Source organism: Stegostoma tigrinum, chromosome 1 (assembly GCF_030684315.1).
Source record: "Stegostoma tigrinum isolate sSteTig4 chromosome 1, sSteTig4.hap1, whole genome shotgun sequence".
Taxonomy (NCBI): Eukaryota; Metazoa; Chordata; class Chondrichthyes; order Orectolobiformes; family Stegostomatidae; genus Stegostoma; species Stegostoma tigrinum.
This window is the reverse complement of record NC_081354.1, coordinates 168,523,101-168,543,372: the sequence shown is the minus strand read 5'-3', so window position 1 is coordinate 168,543,372 and position 20,272 is coordinate 168,523,101. Positions and strand designations below refer to the sequence as shown.

At 40.0% G+C, this 20,272-nt stretch overlaps 1 protein-coding gene across 2 annotated transcripts in view; it reads left to right on the top strand.

Moving 5' to 3' along the window:
• Positions 1 to 19,791, top strand: part of reep1 (receptor accessory protein 1) — an 80,929-nt gene extending 61,138 nt beyond the window's left edge. Inside the window, exons 7-9 of one of the 2 annotated variants that reach the window (XM_059650205.1) lie at positions 3,768 to 3,803; positions 9,686 to 9,831; positions 10,342 to 19,791. In XM_059650205.1, coding sequence (XP_059506188.1) covers positions 3,768 to 3,803; positions 9,686 to 9,831; positions 10,342 to 10,413 — 254 coding nt within the window. In that variant the 3' untranslated portion in view covers positions 10,414 to 19,791. The remainder of the gene's footprint in view (positions 1 to 3,767; positions 3,804 to 9,685; positions 9,832 to 10,341) is intronic. The other variant, XM_059650207.1, reaches the window with a different exon arrangement.
• The last annotated feature ends 481 nt before the right edge of the window (positions 19,792 to 20,272 follow it).

Sequence of the window (20,272 nt, the reverse complement as noted above, 5' to 3'; positions counted from 1 at the left end):
CAATAATTCCATTATCCAGCTTTTGGCCCAAAGCCCTATATATTAAGACAACACAAATGAATATCTAAATGTTGCTGAAGTGTTACAGATTTTCAACCATCTTTTCAGGCAGTGAATTGTCAACTTATGTGAGTGAGAAAAATTCTCAGCTTTCTCCATAGTCTTCTACCACGTTCCCTGGTTATTGACCTTTCTGCTGATTGAAAAAAACGTCTTCCTATTCACCATAACTATGTCACTAATAATCTTGTATACCTCTATCAGGTCCTCTCTGAACCTCAGCTCTTCCAAGGAAAAGAACTCTAGTCTAGCCGGTCTTTTATTTCCCTCATAGCTCGGACCCTCCAGCCCAGCCAATACCCTGGTGAATTTCCTCTGAATCCTCTCTAGTGCAGTCATATCCTTCCAACAGTGTGGTGCCCAAGACTGCATGCAGTACTCCAGTACTGGCCTAACCAGCATTTCATATAGTTCCAACATAACTTCCTTGGGTAAAATGAAGGCCAATTCTGCCTCTGCTGTGCCAGGTCCCCACACAGCAGTTTAATTAGCCTTCAATGAGCAAGGAAGCCCTGCCTGTAAAAGCACATGTCCAGCTGCTCTCTTATCCCAGCAGCACCACCAGGAACCCTAGCTACAGCTGGGACTGCAACCGGGAGAGCATGCTATAATGAGAAACCAGGTTGGACACTTGACCCTGACCTCTTTCACTATGGATAAAAACTTAGTGGCAGTGGAGCTCTAAGAGGCTGCGATTTGGTCAATTAAGGGTCTGTATTGGCTCAATATTCCTCTGATGCTGCTTGGCCTGCTGTGTTCATCCAGCTCCACACCTTCTTATCCCTTGCTCACTGCTGTTAAGATTGCATCAGGGACGGCCAGAGGAGTGGGGTGTGGGCGGCGGAGTGGGCACAGCACTACTGGTTGGGACTCAACTTTAAGAAAATTCCCACCTCCCCACCCATGCCACAGAAAGATGCATTTATGGCTGAAATATTCTTGCCATACCTACCCTTAACTGTGGGGGTCCAGCTTGCTGAGGGTAAAGAGATTTGCCTCCTCTGCCTCTGATACATCAAGAAATAGTTGCAGAAATCTGCTGCCTGCTGGCCTTAGACCTTCATTCCAATCTCGGGACGAGAACTTCCAAGGCAGTAGAAACTCATTGAACTGTGGAACAACTAGTTACTTCCATGAAAACTCAGCGTATGCCTGCTAGAGTTTAGAAGTAATAAACGGTGCAATACTACATAAAGCTGGGGAGGAATGTTTTATTTGTCCAAGGATAACTCTTTAATTATATCACTGCAGTAAGCAGCCAAGAGTATAACTAAGCATTATACTTCGAGATAATGGGAACTGCAGATGTTGGAGAATCCGAGATAACAAAGTGTTGAGCTGGATGAACACAGCAGGCCAAGCAGCATCTTAGGAGCACAAAAGCTGACGTTTCGGGCCTCAAATAAAGGGTTTAGGCCCGAAATGTCAGCTTTTGAGCTCCTAAGATGCTGCTTGGCTGCTCTGTTCATCCAGCTCCACACGTTGTTATCTATTATACTTTAAGAGTAGTTTTCCCCTCAGTATAGGGCTTTATTGATCACAGATCATAGAATTGTAGATCATAGAATCCCTACAGTGTGGAAACAGACCCTTCAGCTGAACGAGTCCACACTGACCTTCAGAGCATCACACTCAGACCCATCCACCTAATCTAGGCATCCCTGAACACTACGGGCAATTTAGCATGGCCAAACCATGCACATCTTTGGACTGTGGGAGGAAATTGCAGCATCCGGAAGAAACCCACGCAGACATGGGGAGAATGTGCAGACTCCACATAGACAGTCGCCTGAGGGTGAAATCAAACCTGGGTCCCTGGCTCTGTGAGACAGCGGTGCTAACCACTGAGCCAACATGTCACCTCAGGATTCCACTTCTAATTCTACCATCCCCAGGTCACTTGTTCTCACTTTGATGTATGGCTAGCTATGCCACTGTCTGTGAATGTTGATGGGATGTAGCGTGGTGCTCTTTTATTCTGGGCTTCTAATTTTTAGTGATATATGATGCTAGGAAACAGAAAAAACAGATTTGCAATGGGTAGGCCTGAAATAACTCCACAAAGGCTGGTATTCAGTCAGCAAATTACCCTTTATTTTTACATGCATAGTACATGACACTGACCTAGCTCTGAGTGAACAGAACCCCAGACACTCCCATCTATGCCTGTCAGCCAGGGCTCCCTGATTGGACCAGGTTAACAGCCCCAATCAGGGAACTCATACTCCAAGATGCCCACCTAGCTGACCTCATTACAATCACTACACAGCCAGCATGGAGGAGTTTCATAGGCAACCCTAGCCATGGATGTGGGAGTTCCCTCCTGCATTCCTCACTGAATTCTAACTTGGCTGCATGTTGAAAGGAAATATCATCTTGTTTTATTGCTTCTCCTCCACCAGCTTGTCTAGATTTTCTCCCTGAAAGGGAGTGGCTGTCTTGCAGTACTCTTCTTTGTGTCAATATGCTTTATATTTTTTTTAAAATGGCTGATTGGAAATGGACATCACTGGCAAGGTCAATATTTATTTCCCACCCCCCAGTTGCCCTTCTACTGAATGGCTTGCTAGGCCATTTCAGAGGACGATTAAGTGTCAACTATATTTCCATAGACAAAACAAACCCCGAAAAAACTGCGGATGTTGAAAATAAGAAAATGCTGGAAATACTCAGCAAGTTAGGCGGCATCTGTGGCAAGAAAGCAGAGTTAATGTTTTAGGTCCAGTGACCCTTCAGAAGAAATTTCTGATTTTGCAACATATTTCCATAGATCTGGATTCATGTGTTTGCCAAACTAAGTAAGGACAGCAAATTTCCTTCCTAAAGGACAGTAATCAATCAGACAGGTATTCAAAACTCAGTGTTGAGGGTGGGTTTTAATTCCATGTCTTTTATTTGTTCAATTTAAACTCCCAGGCTTTCATAAACCCCTGTCTCCTGGCCACTAGTCTGGCCTTCTGGATTGCTAGTCTGGGGACATTATGTTGTACCTCATCTCCTGCTGATAGCCAAATCCTTTAGGAACAAATGCATCCGACATTACCACGTCACTTTTTGTCATAGCACTCCACGTACACCTGGGATTAGCACAGAAAGGATGTTCATCTTAAAAGAAATAAATTGAGGAGGCAGTGTTCTCGTGATTTTACTAGCAGACCATTAATCCAGAAACTCAGCGAATGATCTGGGACTTTAGGTTTAAATCTCAGATAGTGAAATTTGAATTCAATTAAGATTTAACTCTGGAATTAAGAATCCAATGATAATAATGAAAATATTGGCAATAATGACAGAAATTGCTGGGAAACTCAGCAGCATCTGTGGAGAGAGAGCAGAGTTAATATTTCAGGTTCTGTGACCCTTCCTCAGAACTGGTTGTAGCTAGGAAACATAGAAACCTGGATGATAGGAGCAGGAGGAGGCTGTTCGGCCCATTTATCAGTTCCTAAAAGAGCATTTTGGCCAAGACAAGGTTTCAACTACCTCACAGTATTTATTATCTATATTTATACGCCTGTCCTGATTTGCCCCATGTGCTGATCTGCCAATTGTTTGAAGAAGGGTCTCAACCCGAAACGTCAAGTTTTCCTGCTCCTCTGATGCTGCTTGGCCTGCTGTGTTCACCCAGCTTCGCACTGCGTTATCTGCTAATTGTTTGATTTTGGTTGGTATGTGTTTTTCTTTTGATGTCCCTGTTTCTTCCCCAGTTTTTAAAAACGGCATCATATTCAATATCATAACAGGTAAGTCTGTAAGATGTTGGGAATGAGGCTGTGGAATTTGTCTCGACTCATTCGGTTTGAATTTTGGATGGTGTTGGACTAGCATGGTGGCTGTAACAATATTAGAATTGGTTGGATCGATGGATTTTAAATTAAAACCAATGTTACTAATACAGACTCCTTTTTTTGGTTATTGCTACATAGATGTCCAGTGGAATGACTCTACTGATGTTTCTGTTGAAAAATGCATTGCTGAGTGTAATGCTGTGAGGTTCTAAGTTTGTTTCCTACTCTGCACTGAGTTCCATCTTTTAAACAGAGGCATTAATAAGTTGCTACATTCAGTTTTCTTTATCTCTAGAATTCTATTACAGTTCCCTACTCACTCACTGAAGAGATCAGGAGGAGGTAATTTGGTCCTGTGCACAAACACTAGTCCTTGGAAGAAATATCCCCTATTGCTGTGCAATTCTTTTCTTTCCTCTTTGTCCAGTTTTCTTTTGGAAATTACTATGTCAAGCACCAAACCAATAATCAAGACAATTCTCTGCATCAAAACATTTCTCTTCATCTCTGCATTATGCAAAGTGGTCATGTTGTGGGCATTAGGGAGGCCTGGATTTTGCCCTCCGTGGCAGGGAATCCTGTGTCATGATCCTACTCCCATTCGTCAGGGCTGCAGGGTGACAAGATTCTCCCAGTTGGATATCCCATTTTGTGCCCCGTGTGACTGTGTGGAACTGAGGCAGGACAAACAAGAGTGGGCCAACCTACATTCTTTTCCAGCATTCCAACAATCCCATCATAAGTGCCTCGGCCTCAGTTGCCAGACCTGCTGAGCTTTTCCAGCAACTTTGTTTTTGTTCCTGATTTACACCACCTGCAGTTTCTTTCCGTTTTTTAGACTGATTTCGTAGCCTAACAAGCATCATGTGGGAAGATCTATTCCTTACAGCTGGGCAGTATTCACCTCTCGCAGTCTTTCTCTCTGTCATGTGTCAAGAGGCTTAACGATATGATTCACAGGAGCATGTCAATTACAACCTTCTGTCAGTGGCTGAAAATAATTCATGACAATGCCTTCTTCAAAAGCAGTGAAGCACTTTCAATGAAGTGGAAGTTGTCAGAGGGCAGGTTCTTATAATGCGAGAATGTTTAGTCAAAGGTTAATGCACAAACGGTGCTAAATATAGTAAGCTGAGTCAACTCATAAATGTCGTGGCCCCAGCATGTAGTCCACGTCCTGGTTTCTGCAGAATTTTGTGGTTTAAATGATCCTGTTTGTGCGAGAGTTCCAGGAATCCCTGGCCTTCTCCCTCGGTGATGCTTTATGCTGGGAGACGCCCCCTTGTGGTGATGGCAGAATGCAATTTTACCCTGTTTTTGGCATCACTGCGAGTTTATTGCAAATTAAATTGTGATAGATTCCAGGCGTATTTCAACACTTGAAGAGAACTAAAAGGGAATAATTTGCTTTGAATCTCAGATATTTGAGGAGTTTTCAGGAGAGAAAGAAGCAGCTAAAATAATAATGGGGTTTGAAAAGATCAGAGCAGCTATTTCTGCTTTCACTGATTTAAGTTAAGACAGCGAACAAAACACAAGAATTGGTCTCAGCGTTCAAAGTAGGAAAGTTGTCAGGCTTCCCATTCCTAAGCGTACAATCAAAGGGACCATACAGGGACAGGTTTGGGTTTAAATATCAAGTGCCCAACCCAAATGAACTATTCAGAGTGTAAATGGTCATAATGAGCATGATAGGATTAGATGGGGTCAGGTGAAAGTAGTGGGAGGGGTTTGGCGAGAGATGGCCAGCGGCAACTTCAATGTGAATGAAGTGGGGAGACATTTATTCAAATTTATTTTTATGTAGTCCCTGTAAGGATCCCTCATTTCAGCTGAATATCAGAGAAAGGTGGTGGTTTGTGCAGCTTATGCTGTCGTGAGTTATAGTCACACGTGGAAATACATCCTGCAAGTGACATTGGAATCCTCCCTTTTGTATACAGACCTGCTGTTAATTGGAGCACCTTGGAATGCTCCAGGCCACCCTAACCAAGCTGGCGGGCAGCACTCATCTGACACAGAACATACATATACAAAGCAGGCCACATTGGAGTTGTTAATGCCCATCTCTTGCTTAGGCACATCAGGATCTATCTTCTAGGCCTCACACTTCAGACTTACACAGAGAAAGTTCTTTTATCTGCTATTAATCTTCAACCACATAAGCATGAAAGAGATGAGTTGGTTCTAACAACTGTCCTCAATAGCATGGATTGAAAATAATTGTGTGAAGTATTCACTTTGCCTGTAGTCTAATGTGCACCTGCATTATGCATAATAACAGATGCTTGAGTTGCTGAAAATGATACCATATGGTTGCAACTATGTATGTTAATTAATGGTTAAGTTAAATGACGTAGCTTGATGAGTTTGCTCATAGTGGGTCTTTCCATTAGAGACTCCTTTACTGTCCAATCTCTATTGCTATCCCCCACTACTGTCCTCCCCCCTGGCTAGTAGGTTGGGAAAGATAATGATGGTGGGGTTGGTGAGAGGCAAGGTCTCCATAGCACCCAGTCTAGCTCGAGAGACCAGCCTGTCAAATGGGACCCATGTAATCTCAGCAACCTCAATCTGGGCCAGAGCCCAATGCTCAAACTATATGTTGAGGACCCCATTCAATCCCAATCTGAGTCTGAGAGGGGGAAGGGGCTTGAGAATGGAGGTGAGTTTAAGGGGCTTGGGAGGAGGTTAAAGATGATCTTTAGATGGTTCCTGTCATAGACCCAGGTGCCCATTAAGGAGGTACTCACTCCCCAATCTTGACTTAATTCTGTGTCTATATATTATGGTGTTTTTATTTTTGTTGTCAACTTTGGTTTGGATTAGATGCAAAATCCACCATAATTCTTGCATTGGCTAAGAGTATTATTGTTTGTGCACTCCATCTTTTTCATGTTTGTCCACATCTAGGTCTAACTAGGTGTTTGAAATTATGGATCTTTGCTTCCTACAGGGCTTACTCCATCCTCCCTGTTCTTTCCCAATGTAACTACAGCTTTCTCATTTCCGCATCGCCTTTCCAATTTTACTACTAGCTTGCTTCCGTCTCCTTCACCACATGCTCTTGTCTGTTCTGTATGACCATTTTTACTTTTACCAACCCACAGCATCGCTCCAATGCCTTAGCTTTAAATCTTATATTAAAACAAGCTGCTGTGCTCAGTTACTGTATGAGTGATAACATGCAGAGGGATCAAGGGGTGCCCTGGAATTATTAAAGTTCCAATTATAGGTTTTTTTTGAAGAACTGGTGTCACTTCTGTTGGTGAGTATTAGTTTGATATTATCTGATGTTAAGAAACTTACAACATTCTGTTTATCTCTTTAAATTTTAAAGTAATAAATAGTATGTACTGTTAAATGAGATATGGTGGGATGTAGCCTGTCAGTCTTGATGTTTTAGTGCGTGGAACAAATTAATCACTGAGACAGACAGAGCCCAGATTGCTTGACCTGGCTTGTGCTGAGGGAGCTGATCTCAGGCCACATGGCATGTTGGGCATCAAAATCAACACTGGCACCCTGAGGTTATGGTTGGGGGCGGGGGTCGTATCAAACAGATTTTACAATATGCAAACCCCAGCTGAAAGGCATGGTGCCCGCATGGGCTAAGCGAAGGCAAAAGTGCCTATGTCCAGTGTCACACTTGAGTAACAGTAACATGTTCAGACTACCAGAAGTTTGAAGCCATATGCTAGCAGCAAGGAGTCAATGAATTCAGGGGTGTGGAGTGTTTACTGTAATGCAACCGTATCATGTTACATCTTTGCTTTCTTTTTCTGATTCTTTTTCCATCTCTGCATTCTTCATCAACAATCTGGAACACTTTTGTGAGTTTTATCAGTCTGTATGACCTGCTTTTAGTTATTAAACAATTGCTATAATAAATATGTTCCTTTACTAGCTGCTGGGCATTGCTGCTGAATGGTATCAGTGTGCAGTCAATGTGGTAGGGATTGCTGTGATTTTGAAATGCTGAAATAAAAAAGTAATTTTACTGTACTTGTTCATGACACTGAGGCAAGTTATCCAACATAGCTTCAAGCTTTTTAATCAGTGATTTTCTTCAGCCATTTTTCAGTAACAGTATATTGATAGTTAAATGATGTTGTGATAATTAAGTTTGCAAACTAAAGATTTCAAGTGCAATTGGTTATTTAAAGAAATCATGTTCTAGATATATTTAGATTCCATTTTATTCACCACTGATTCAACAACACTATCTCAAGATGTGCTATAGAATAGATTTGCTGCTTTATCTGTGCTCAGGTGCTTGTGCAAGCAGGATGAATTCTTGGAGAAACTCAGCAGGTCCTGACCTCACCTGTGGAGAGAGAAACGGGGTTAACATTTCAAGTCCAGTGACTCAGGTCTTTTTCCCTGGGTAGAGGAGTCCAAAACTGTAGGGTGTCGGCTTAACATGAGAGGGGAAAGATTCAAAAGGGACATGAGGGGCAACTTTTCATGCAGAGAGTTGTGCACATATGGAATAAGCTGCTCGAGGAGGTGGCAGAGGCTGGTACAATTACAACATTTAAAAGGCTTCTGGATGGGTAGATGACTAGGAAGGGCTTAGATGCTGGCACATGGGACTAGGTCAGATTGGGATATGTGGTCAGCACAGAACGAGTTGTTTCCATGCTGTATAATCAAATGACTCTTTGGCCCTTCTTCAGAACTGGACTTGAAACGTTAACTCTGCTTTCTGTCTATACATGCTGAATTTTTCCAGCAATTTGTGTTTTTGTTTCAGCATCTGCATTGTTTTATTTTATATCGGGATAAATTCTTCTCCATTTCTGCTGGAAACTGGCAATTTCACTCAGAGTTGTCACAGTTTTACAATGCTGCCAAACCAGTATGTGATTAGTTTAAGGTTTTGGGTTAGTCAGTGTCTCTCAGTAAGATTACCCCTTACTGTAAGGTAATTGTATTTAAATAAGTTTCTTATATGTTGCTTATCTCCTGTCACTTGCCTCACATCGGTTTCTAAAGCGACGGTGTCCCTGTTAATTTGCTCATCTAAACTACAAAATATTGACTCTTTATAATATGCAATCATCCCTACAAGTGGCATAATTACTACAATAGAGTAACTAGTTGTAGTGCAGCTTTGAAGGGGAAGGATATTCTGTTGAGCTATGTCTAAGTGCAAGATTGGCAGAAAGTGGATGCAGCAAGGGTGAACCAAGCATGAGAGAGATTTGGAGTATGGAGGAGATTCACTCAAGTAATAACACATGTGGGGGACTTAGGTTTTGTGGAGACTGATTTATTTGGCGCAAAAAGATTAAGGGGAGATTTAATTGAGATTTTTAAATTGGCTCAGATGTAATGAGCCAGATGGCTGTAAGATATTATTATAAATTTCAGCTTTATTAAAATTGCATAGAATTTATGGTGCAGGAACAGACCATTCAGTCCAATTGGTTTGTGTCAGTATTTATGCTCCACATTAGCATCCTCCCATTTTACTTCACCTCATTCAGCAACCTTTTGGTTCACCTAAAAATTAAAATTTGTTCTTGGGCTGGGCATATTAATGGCAAGTTTGTAATTACTCCTGTATTTCAATGTTAAATCATTGTATTACAGCATTTAACTCATTTTAGAATTTTGTCTTCACCACCTTATTTGGAACAGATTTCCAGAAATAGATCAGTTTTCGCATGAAGAACTTTCAATAATTGTTTTCAAGCTAACCACTGAGCATGCTGGGCTTTTGTTGTTAGTAGCCATTAAGTAGCCTTAAAGCTATTATTAAAATATTTTCTTTGTTTTATTTTTGTTTCGCTTTTCTTCACTTCTTAGCCGGTTAACTGGACACTAAAAAGGTGATGAAGTCAATATTGTTCAGGGTCCTAGGTCAGAGGAAGACCAGAATAAGACAAAATCAGTTGAGGATCCCGATGATCAGATAACAGGAGCTATGCTCAAACATCCCCATAAACCACATAGAAAAAAGGTGCAACATTCTGAGGTATGACACTGGACATGCTTCATGTAGTTGCCTCATGAGTGGATTAATAGTGAACCATGTAGTCAATCAAAGGCCGTCTTTAAAGGGGATCTCTTTATTTCAATTTTGTTTTAATAATAATTCAATGTTGCGTACTAAAACTGCCAAACAAAGAAGTGAAGCCTTGGCCTGAAGGTTTTATCAAAAATGTTTACTCTGAATTTCTGAAATCGGTTGTTCCTTGTCAAGTGGATTGAAAATAAATCCGTTGTAAATCTACTTGTGGAACTTGCCTGGTGCTGTCACTTTAATTTAAGAACCACTGAATCTTAGACTTTCTCCAACCAATGTGGCTTCAACTTAGCATCGATATTATCAGTCACAAATAAAGATGAAACACTGGTTACCTTAGAGCATAGGATCATAAGAAATAAGCGCAGGTCTAGGTCTTACAGTCCCGGTATGCCATTCAATAAAATCATGTCTGATCAGATTGTAGTCTTAACTCCATTTTTTTATTGTTCTCTATAGGTAGAGCCAAGACACCCTAAGCCCCCTCCCAGAAAGAGAAGTACCACAATCTGCACCAGTGAATCCATGTGACAGCAAAGCCTGTGTCATCAGAATACGGTCACCTGGATTCAACCTTTTGTTTTACTGTCCTGCCTTCACGAGCCAAGCAATGTGTGACACACTGGGAATGATGAAGGAACCACCGCCTGGAAAGTGCTCCACATTCTCTGCAGATGCCTTCAGCGCTTACCCATAAGTATAATAATCTATATCAAAACATGTTTTCTTTTCTTTGTTTGCACTACACACAGTGATGAAACAAAATTCAGAGGGAGGCTGAATTGAAATGTTTGAGTCCAGCGCATCTTCATTTTTTTTGTGTGAGAACATTCCAGCACTTCTGTAGTACTTGACTATCAGAATTAGTTCCTTTGCTTCAGAACAATCTAGAGAAAAAGTTTTCAGAGCTTTGAGCTATTATTTATGTACATGGGGATATCTGCTCTATTATATGCGGGTTTATCCATTATATCATACACAGGTACATCTGTTATTCAATAATGTAAGCATGTATGCTATTCTGTCCACAGATATGTCAATTACACTGCAGACAGGCATGTATTATGCTGTTCAGAAGTGTATCTGATCTACTGTACATTTATAAATGTTGCACAATTTGCAGGTATCTATTATGAAGTGTGTACAGTGTATCTGATGTATTGTGTGCAGTGTTTCTGTTGTATTGTACACAGGTATGCCTTTTGTACTGTATTACAGGTATACCCACAATATTGTGCTCAGGTATATCTGTTGTATTTTAGTTACATATATTTGTTGTCTAAGTTAAAACTCATAAGCACATTGCACACAAAGTTAAGGCAGTAAAGCTGACAAGGCTATCAGGATTATGTTTCTTTTCAAGACGAACCTTTTGTGATTCTTGCACTGTTGACATTGACAGTAAAGGTTCTACTTTTGCACCAAAATACAAATCATAACAGCTTTTTATGTTTACTCCTGGAACAGCGTTCCCTACTCACTGCTGGGTAATAATCATACAACAGAACCCATTCTGAAACCTAAAGGATCGACTTACTGTCTGAATTCTCCTATTGTGTTCTGCTTATGTAGCATTTGTTAAATAGCAGGCAGGATTCATCATTTATTAATAGTGTTACGTGGCCATGTGCTGATTTTTAAGACAGCGAGGAAGAAGTGAATTAAGAATGAAATAACTTGGGAACATAGGATCAGGCTACTCAATCCCTTAAGCCTGTTCTATCATTCAGTTACATTATGACAGATCTTACTTAAACTCCACTTATTCACCATCACTCCATGTTTCAACTGCAGTTTTAAAATTTAATGTGCTCCTTCTTTAGAAAATCTGATCAATCAGAGTTTGCAATGGTTATGATTAAACAGTTTAGCTGAACGGGGCCCAGTGGGACATTAGTGCACAAATGACAATGTAATGTAATAATACAGGTGATACCTTATTTTTGAGTGTCAGATATTTCATATTTAGAATACCATGCAGATTGATTTGAAAGCAAAGCTAAGAACGACCACAACAGAGTTTCCTATTTGTCTCTGGTGAAAATAATCAAGTGCAGTTACAGGAATATAGGTGAGCTGAATATGATTGTCTTGCCACAACAATTTCCCAGTAATTGGACAGTTTCTCTATAAAATGTACTGGTGTTGTAATATCTCGAGAGCTCTTCTGAATTGTACCACCGGTATCAACTAGTGTTGTTAGGAATTAAGGAAGAAATATCATCATAATCACAGTCTAAACATTTCAAACAGCAATATCTACAAAAGTCCTATCAACTCCATATCAAACAGGTTCACATCTCTTTTGAAATAGACAGAAGAATTTGACAAGTTCTTGTTCCATTAATATCATAGAAGCATACTGAACAATAAATAGTTGGAATTTCGTCACTATTCAATAAGTTGTATGTCCTCTCCCTTTACTTAAGGTTCCCTCCTTATTTTGTGACATGCAATGTTCTTCTGAGCCTGAGTCAGAAGGTTGTGCGTTCATGTCCTTTAATATGGTCTTGAACAGAAAATCCAGGCTGATGATCCATTAGAGTGATGAGTGAATGGTGCACGATTGGAGATTCTATCTTCTGGAACCAGAGGCCCAAGGTCAGATTTAATGGGACAGTGGTCAGTTCATCCACAAGCTGAAAAAGGTGGGTAGGACTGTCCCCAGCTGGTCTTAGAAATACCATCAGCAATTTTTGACCATCCCTGCTTTGGGGATTGAGTCGCTGCCTGATTGGATGGGAGGCTTACTCCCAGTATTGCCACTAAGAACAATGGTCAACACTGGGACTGCAAAATCTGTGGTGTAGGGTCACCAGCTTTTGAATGGACCATTCCTGAAGTTTTCATTGTGTGACCTTTTCCAAATATTTCTATAACTAACATAGAAATGTGTACAAAGGAAAAGGATATCTCTTTCTTTTCCTCTGCTCATTGATTAGATTAGATTCCCTACAGTGTGGAAACAGGCCCTTTGGCCCAACAAGTCCACACCGCCACTTGAAGCATTCCACCCAGATCCATTCCCCTATAACCCAGGCACCCCTGAACATTTAGCATGGCCAATCCACCTAGCCTGCACATCTTTGGACTGTGGGAGGAAACCCACGCAGACAGAGGGAGTATGTGCCAACTTCACACAGACAGTCACCCGAGGCTGGAATCGAACCTGGGTCCCTGGCGCTGTGAGGCTGCAGTGAGCCACCGTGCCGCACTTGCTTGGTGTATTGTTTGCGGTTAATCTTCAGGGCAGTCAATCCTTGTCATAGAGATGATGGCAGCCTCCAAGGAGCTTCTCCAGGAAGGATCCCTGCAATTTGCCCACTTTACTGGTAAAGTGCCAGTGGCAGAGGGACAATAACAGGCATGTCAGCCTTTGGTATCCCAATCTAATTTTGTGTATGTTAAGTGAACCAGATTTAAAGGGGAAGGAAAGTTTGGGTAAGGGTGGACTCCTCAGAATATATCAAAACTAGGTCTGGAGTAAAGTCAGATTCATTTTTTTTCAGGTTTAAGGCTTTGGAAAGGTACTCAGTGAGGGTTCCATTTCCAGTGAGATGCATACAGGGACGCAAATTGTGGCAGGCTAGGAACTTGGATTCTATAATTGATTGAGATTACAGGCAGACGCTTTATTTGATATACTGTGGTTAATAAGCTTTGAACATGGAAAAGCTATCAAATCATCTTTAAATTTAATTAACTTAAAAACAGCCCTAGCTTGCATTGATGACTGCATTCCCTCCCAAGTAATTGTGTCTTTTTTTAAGCCAATTCTTTGAACAAAATTGCTTGTGGAAAGAAAAGAGCCTTTTCCCTTTTATACGTTACATGTTTTCCATTGACGTATTTTAAATGCTCAACTGTGTGGCTTAAAAAAATTAATTAGTTAAGGTTTTCATTAATGTCCTGGGATTTCTTATTTTGGTAATGCATTTAGTTGATAGATCTTACCTTTAATATGTAGGCTGCTATTTAACCAGTATTTCTTGCTTGTGACTAATCTTGTGTAGTTCAGTATCCCTTAGTGAGTCATTTTAGCAATTCAGTATTACTTCAGTAGGTGGCTTTTGGACTGGCTGATCTCTTCCAATGAAACGTTAAATTAACTCCTTGTCTTGCCCTCTGAGATTGGTGTAAAGGATCCTACAGTATGATTAGAAGCTAGAGCAGAAATGTTCGCCATGGTGTCCTAGCCAATATTTATCCTTCAAGCAACATCTGAAAATACACTAACTCGTTGATATTGTATGAGGGATCTTGTTGTGTGCAAATTGGCTGCTATACTTCTTACAACAGTGAACACACTTCAAAAGGCACTTTTTTCACTATAAACCTTGTTTGGATCTGTAGAGGGTATATTTAAATATAAATCTTTCTTTATTATTCATGTCAAATTAGAAACTGCATTAAGTCTCTTCTATAGCACTGCTGCAGCACAAAAGTCTTAAAACCTTGCCACTCTTAATCCAGTATGGAATGTAAATTACTCTTTGCAGATTATGAATTTTTTTTCTCTTAACTACAAACATGGTTTTCTACTTCAGTTGAATGGTGCAGTGGGAAAACAAATATATTTAGAACAGATTTCTTTTGTTGCTAATGACTTCCAACATTTCTGTATTTTTTCAAATTGAGAAACCTAGGTGATTATCTGAAACAAGGCTGAAGAGAGTTAAAGAGATGATTTGAAGCATAAAGATTTAGCTTGATAGCTTCGGGCTTGGATTTCCAGAATGTACTTGTCAACTGTTTTCGTCAGTGCTGCTGACCCCCATGACTTAGTTATGTTTTCCCAACTAACATCGCCAATATAGTGGAACCATATGTCAATCATTTTGTGCCAGTAAGTTTGGTATTGCATATTAGGGTAGTAGTATCACAGAAGCTGTATTATAAATTCAATAAAGCAGCATTTATTGTCCATCCTTAACTGGCCTTGATGAAGCTTACTGCTCAGGGACGAACAATAAATCCGACCTAGATTGCCCACAATTCATAAATGAATATTATTTTTAAAAATAAGCTCTTGTGACACCATTCGAGTTGGGGGAGTTCTCTTACTACCTCTAACCCATATAAGGACTCTCAAAATAACTAACTTAATATCGTTCCTTTCTGAAATTGTTCAACTGAATTTTGGTCTTTGTAACTTTCCACCCAAATATCACGAGGAGTGGCTGTTAAGTAGTGATAATTCCTTCACTTCTGGTGAATACTAACACAAGTGTTGGGAAATCTTGCTTGTTTCTATTGGGATAACTTAATGCTTCCTTAACATGTTTAGTCATTGAATAAGATATAACAGTCAGAATTTTCTGCTTGCAAACAGAGCAAAAAATGCTAGAAAACACCTTAAGAGATGTAAAAGCTGAATGCATGCAATTAGAATTAGTTTTGAGAGTAAAATGTGCAGAAGAAATGTGTATTTTAGCCAGAAATGTCATAAAACATAACCATTCATATTTAAAAATCATATCATACTTATGCAACCACAGTGTGTCTTACAGATCTTTTCTAAGGCTTGAAACCTCCCTGAATGAACCAGATTTGTTGGCGATTTACTGGGTTTTAAACAGTACAGTGGTTGATATTCTTATTGTGACTCCAACTTCCCTTTTCCCAGCAGACCAGGTCTCCACCAGGATACTGGAATCTAAATTCCTCAGTGCCCCAAGCTCTGATGCTATGCTAGAATAGAGAGGCCAAAGGATTACAGACCTGTCCTCCATCAGAAAATATAAATCAAGCTGCAGATACACAACAAGGCCTTAGAAATTTCAGAAACTTGCCAAAGCCCAGGAGCAAGGAGAAGAGAGTGTGTATGGAGGATGATTAGTAGGTGAGTGAGACAGAATGTGGGTCTGTAGTGGCCTATATTTTATAGAGTAATCCGATTCTGTCCGACTCAACAAATCTAATACATTTTGAAGCTTTTTCTTTAGGAGCATTAGATCTTAACTCTTACAAGTTCTCACTTGAGAAAACAAAACTTAGCAAGCCAGGTCTGAAGTGAACACCACAACCTCATATCAACATTAAATAAAGTCTGTAACTCATTTTAGAAGACTGCTGGGATCAGCTATAAAATGCTGTGACCAAATCAGTAGAGGCCTGAACTCCCATACAAATCTGGCAGGGTCTTCTGCAACAATAAGTTGCTTATTGTTGCACACCTTTCCATATAATGAGCACAATGATATTCAATTTAGATTCTACTACCCCCTCCCCTCCACTGACTCTGCATTTAGATCCAATGGGTTATTGCTGGAAGTAGCAGAATTGTAATAGGAAGGGAGTAATCCCAGTATCTTTCGTCTGATGCCACATCAGATGAAAAGTTCTGAAACAGTAGTGAAATCAGAAGATGGGTCTGAAGTTGTAATTTTACGAACCACATTGTCAAAATTTTGATCACATTTCACGAAGCATATGGTAGAATACCAGGTAAGAAGAACCGCGGTTGCTAGCTCCAGTGTAAATCAGACAGTTGCACAGTCATGTGATGAAATAAAATAGGCTCCTTCTGTTTTTAAATTTGTAAGCTTAACGTGAGGTGTAATAAAAAATCAATCATGAATGTGTTACATTATGTTTTTGAACCTAGGATTTAAAGTGACATTGTTAATGGATGATATCTCCAAAGGAAATATAACAAGTTTTCTTCCCCACAAGACTTTTGAGGGTTGGGTTTTTACAACAATTCCACAACTTCATGATTGCTTTACCAATACCAGATTCCATTTACAAACTTTAAAATGAAAGGGATTCAACTTCTCAAGGTGGGATTCCATTATATATATATTCATTTTACTTGAGCACAACCTGTAACCTCATGGCCCAACAGATCCCCGACTCAACAATTACCACCAAGCCATGATTCAACCCTGGGTCAATGGAGAGTACAGGAGGGCATGCCAGAAGTAGCACCAGACGTACCTAAAAATGAGGTGAAGTGACAAACAGGACTACTTTGTGCCAAACAGCATAAGCAGCGAGTGACATACAGAGTTAAGCAATCCCACAACCATCCAAGTTCTGCAGTCCTGTCACATCCAGTATTGAATGGTGGTGAACAACTAAACAACCTAGTGGAGGAGCTAGTTCCACAAACATCCCTATCCTCAATGATGAGACAACCCAACACATCAGTACAAAATTGCCCAGGTATCTCCTGTACACAAAATGCAGGACAAATCCCACCCGACCAATTATTGCCCTATCTATTTACTCTTGATCATCAGTAAAATGATGGAAACTGTTATCAGTGCCATCAACCTTCTCAGCAATAATGTGCTCAGTGATCCCCAGTTTAGGTTCTGCCACGGCCACACAGCTCCTAACCTCATTACAGCCTTGGTTCAAACATGAACAAAAGAGCTGAACTCCAGCAGTGAGGCGAGAGTTACAGCTCTTGACGTCAAGACTGCATTTGACCGAGTGTGGCTTTTAGTAGCTCTAACAAAATTGGCATCAGGGGCAAACTCACTGCTGGTTGGAGTAATACTTGGCACATAGGATGATGGTTGTGATTGTTGGAGGTCAGTTATTTCAGTTTTAGGACATGCCTGCAGGATTTCATCAGGGTCATGTCCTTGGCTCAATGATCATTGGCTGGTTCATCAATTGTCACCCTCTATGATAAAGTCAGAAATGAGAAGTGAGGATGCTTGATGATTGCATAATGTTCAGCACCATTTGCAACTCCTCAGATACTGAAGCAGAACATGTTCAAATGCAACATCTGGACAATATCCAGGCTTCGGCTGACAAGTGGTTGTTTCCTGTAACAAGTATATTTAACACACAAAATGAAATTGCAGAAAGTATTGCAGGGATTTGGAATCTAGCTGCTTCATGTGATTGGGAATTTTTCGTCTGCTGGATGGATAGTCTGAACAGATTTTCACCATCCTGATCAATTTGAGAGTTTGGACAAAATGGCTCAGGTTTCTTCGTCATTCTGGTTTTGATTTATCTTGAACTGTAAGTAACAATTTTGTACTGCAGATTCCAAGTTGCTGCAGTTAAGCTAAATCAGATGTAACTGCACAGCTTAAAGTCCGCCATATGTAACTATCAAAACATGTAGAGCCTCTCAAAGCGTCAGAAAAAATTGTCTGGAATCAAAAGACAGTTGTAAATGGAGTTTTAAAACATAACATGAAAGACATTTCAGAATTTGGTCAAGTTTTTTTTTGCTTATCAAGGATTGGGCAGGTTCTTGGCAACCACTTTAATTTAAAACTTGATATTGTTTAAATCACTTCATGTCCCTTATCTCTGTAACCTCCTCCAACTCATCAGTGTCTCTGGAAAAGCTCAGCAGGTCTGTGAAGGAAAAAAAATCAGAGTTAATGTGTCAGGTCCAGTGACCTTTCCTCAGAACCCTCTGAATGTTAACTCTGATTTTTCTTCATAGGTGCTGCCAGACCTGCTGAGCTTTGCCAGCAACGTCTGTTTTTTTCACCTGATTTACAGCATCCATAGTCCTTTTGAACTTTCACCAGGGTCTGTACTGTTCTGACTTTGCAAGCTTTTTGCATTCTATATTCCTACCCCCTCCACCTGATTGTGTATTAGTGGGGCCTGTGGCTTCAGTCACATGCCTAGCACTTCCTAATTAATTCACCCTCTGCCTCTCCAAGAACTTAGTGGAAATTCATTCTTTGAATGATCATTCTTTTACTGCCCCACCCCCCCCCCTTCACCTCTGTGAAGCACCTGGGGTCATTTTTCCCTAAATTAGATGCACTAAATAAATCCAAATTGTTATGACAGAACAGAAAACATCATCACTTTCATTATATTCACCAGAATTATTTTCTGCAGAAATCATTTTTTTTTTGAAAAGTGAATCTCATTGCAAGTAAAATGATCTGGAATGTATTGCCTAGAAACAAGGTGAAAGTAGAAAATTTCTAAAAGGGAATGAGAAAATACATGAAAATGAAAATATGTATGGGTTGCAAAGAAAGAACAGGTAAATGGGACTAATAGAAGAGGGCTATCACAGAACTAGTACAGGCATGGATGGGCAGAATGGCTTCCTTTTGTATCAGAAGATCCTAGCCCGACAATTTGGCTGTACACTAGCTTTTACTATGACAAATTATCAAGTTTCTGTTGAATCCTTGAGACTCATGTCAACCATAAACGCAATATAGTTGTAATTATAAATTATCTCAACATTTGAAATTATATACTATCAATGCAGGATATTGTCTCTAAGTGATGCTAACACTCTTCCAGTGATAGGCCGGACAATAAAAAAACAAAACAAATATATAGGCAAGAAGCTATACACTGGTGTTGAGCGTTCAGCACATGACTATTAACTAATTTTATCTTGCACTGCAGTAGTGGGCAACAATATAGACGTGTGCTGCCTTACTTCTAAGTACAAAATCACTGTGCTAGCTTGTTCACATATAGACACATTGAGTGCGAATGTAAAAAGAATTTCATGTTTTTGTAACAATGATATTAATGCAATCTGTGCTATACAACACTGTGCATCTGTACAAGAATAATATAAATGTTGAAATATGTACTTGTACTTTCCATCAGCATATATTTAAAGTAATTTATTTGCAAGATGCACTCATTTTAATACCTTAAAAAAAAAGATAGGCTTAATGAGAATCAATGGTGACTGTCTGAATTTCTACTGTATTACTGCAGAACCTTTGTTTCTTTAAATTTGCAGCAAATAACTGCAGATCTGGCAGGCCAGAGCACTTTACAGTTGTATTCATTCACATTTGTGTTTCCTGACTACAACAGTTAACTGTATATAGAGAGAGAGTCTGTTGCTGTTACACTGGTTGCATTCAGAGTGCTGCATGAATTAAAGGATTGTTGTCTTATATACATTTGTCACAGAATTCTTGCCATTGTAATAAAAGACTGAAAGATTATAACAAAAATGGCTGGAGCTTCATGGTTTGGGAACATATTGACTATCTTTTAAAATGCAGTTTGTTGGATCTGTGCTGCATAATTGGGTAAATTGAAATCATGGGATCACATACTGCCTGGGGTGACTATTTCAAAGCCTGCCTCAGTGTAGAAACACAATATTTTTCACAGAAAGTGGAGGTAGAAATTAAGACAATTGTTCTTATTTATATGGCTCCTTTAACAAAAGGACTCGCCTTTTGCAAACAGCAAAATATCCCAAGGTGCTCCAGAGACATATCATCTCAGTCTCATTACCCAAGCCACGGCTCTAAAATCTTCACCTAGGTAATCCACTCCAGCCGCAATGGTATCAAATAGAGTATAGTTGGCATCAATATGATCCACAATGGCCAAAAAGTGCACTAGGACTATGAACTAGGAACTATGTTGCTACATTCATTTTACGTGCATGCTGCAATCTACAGAT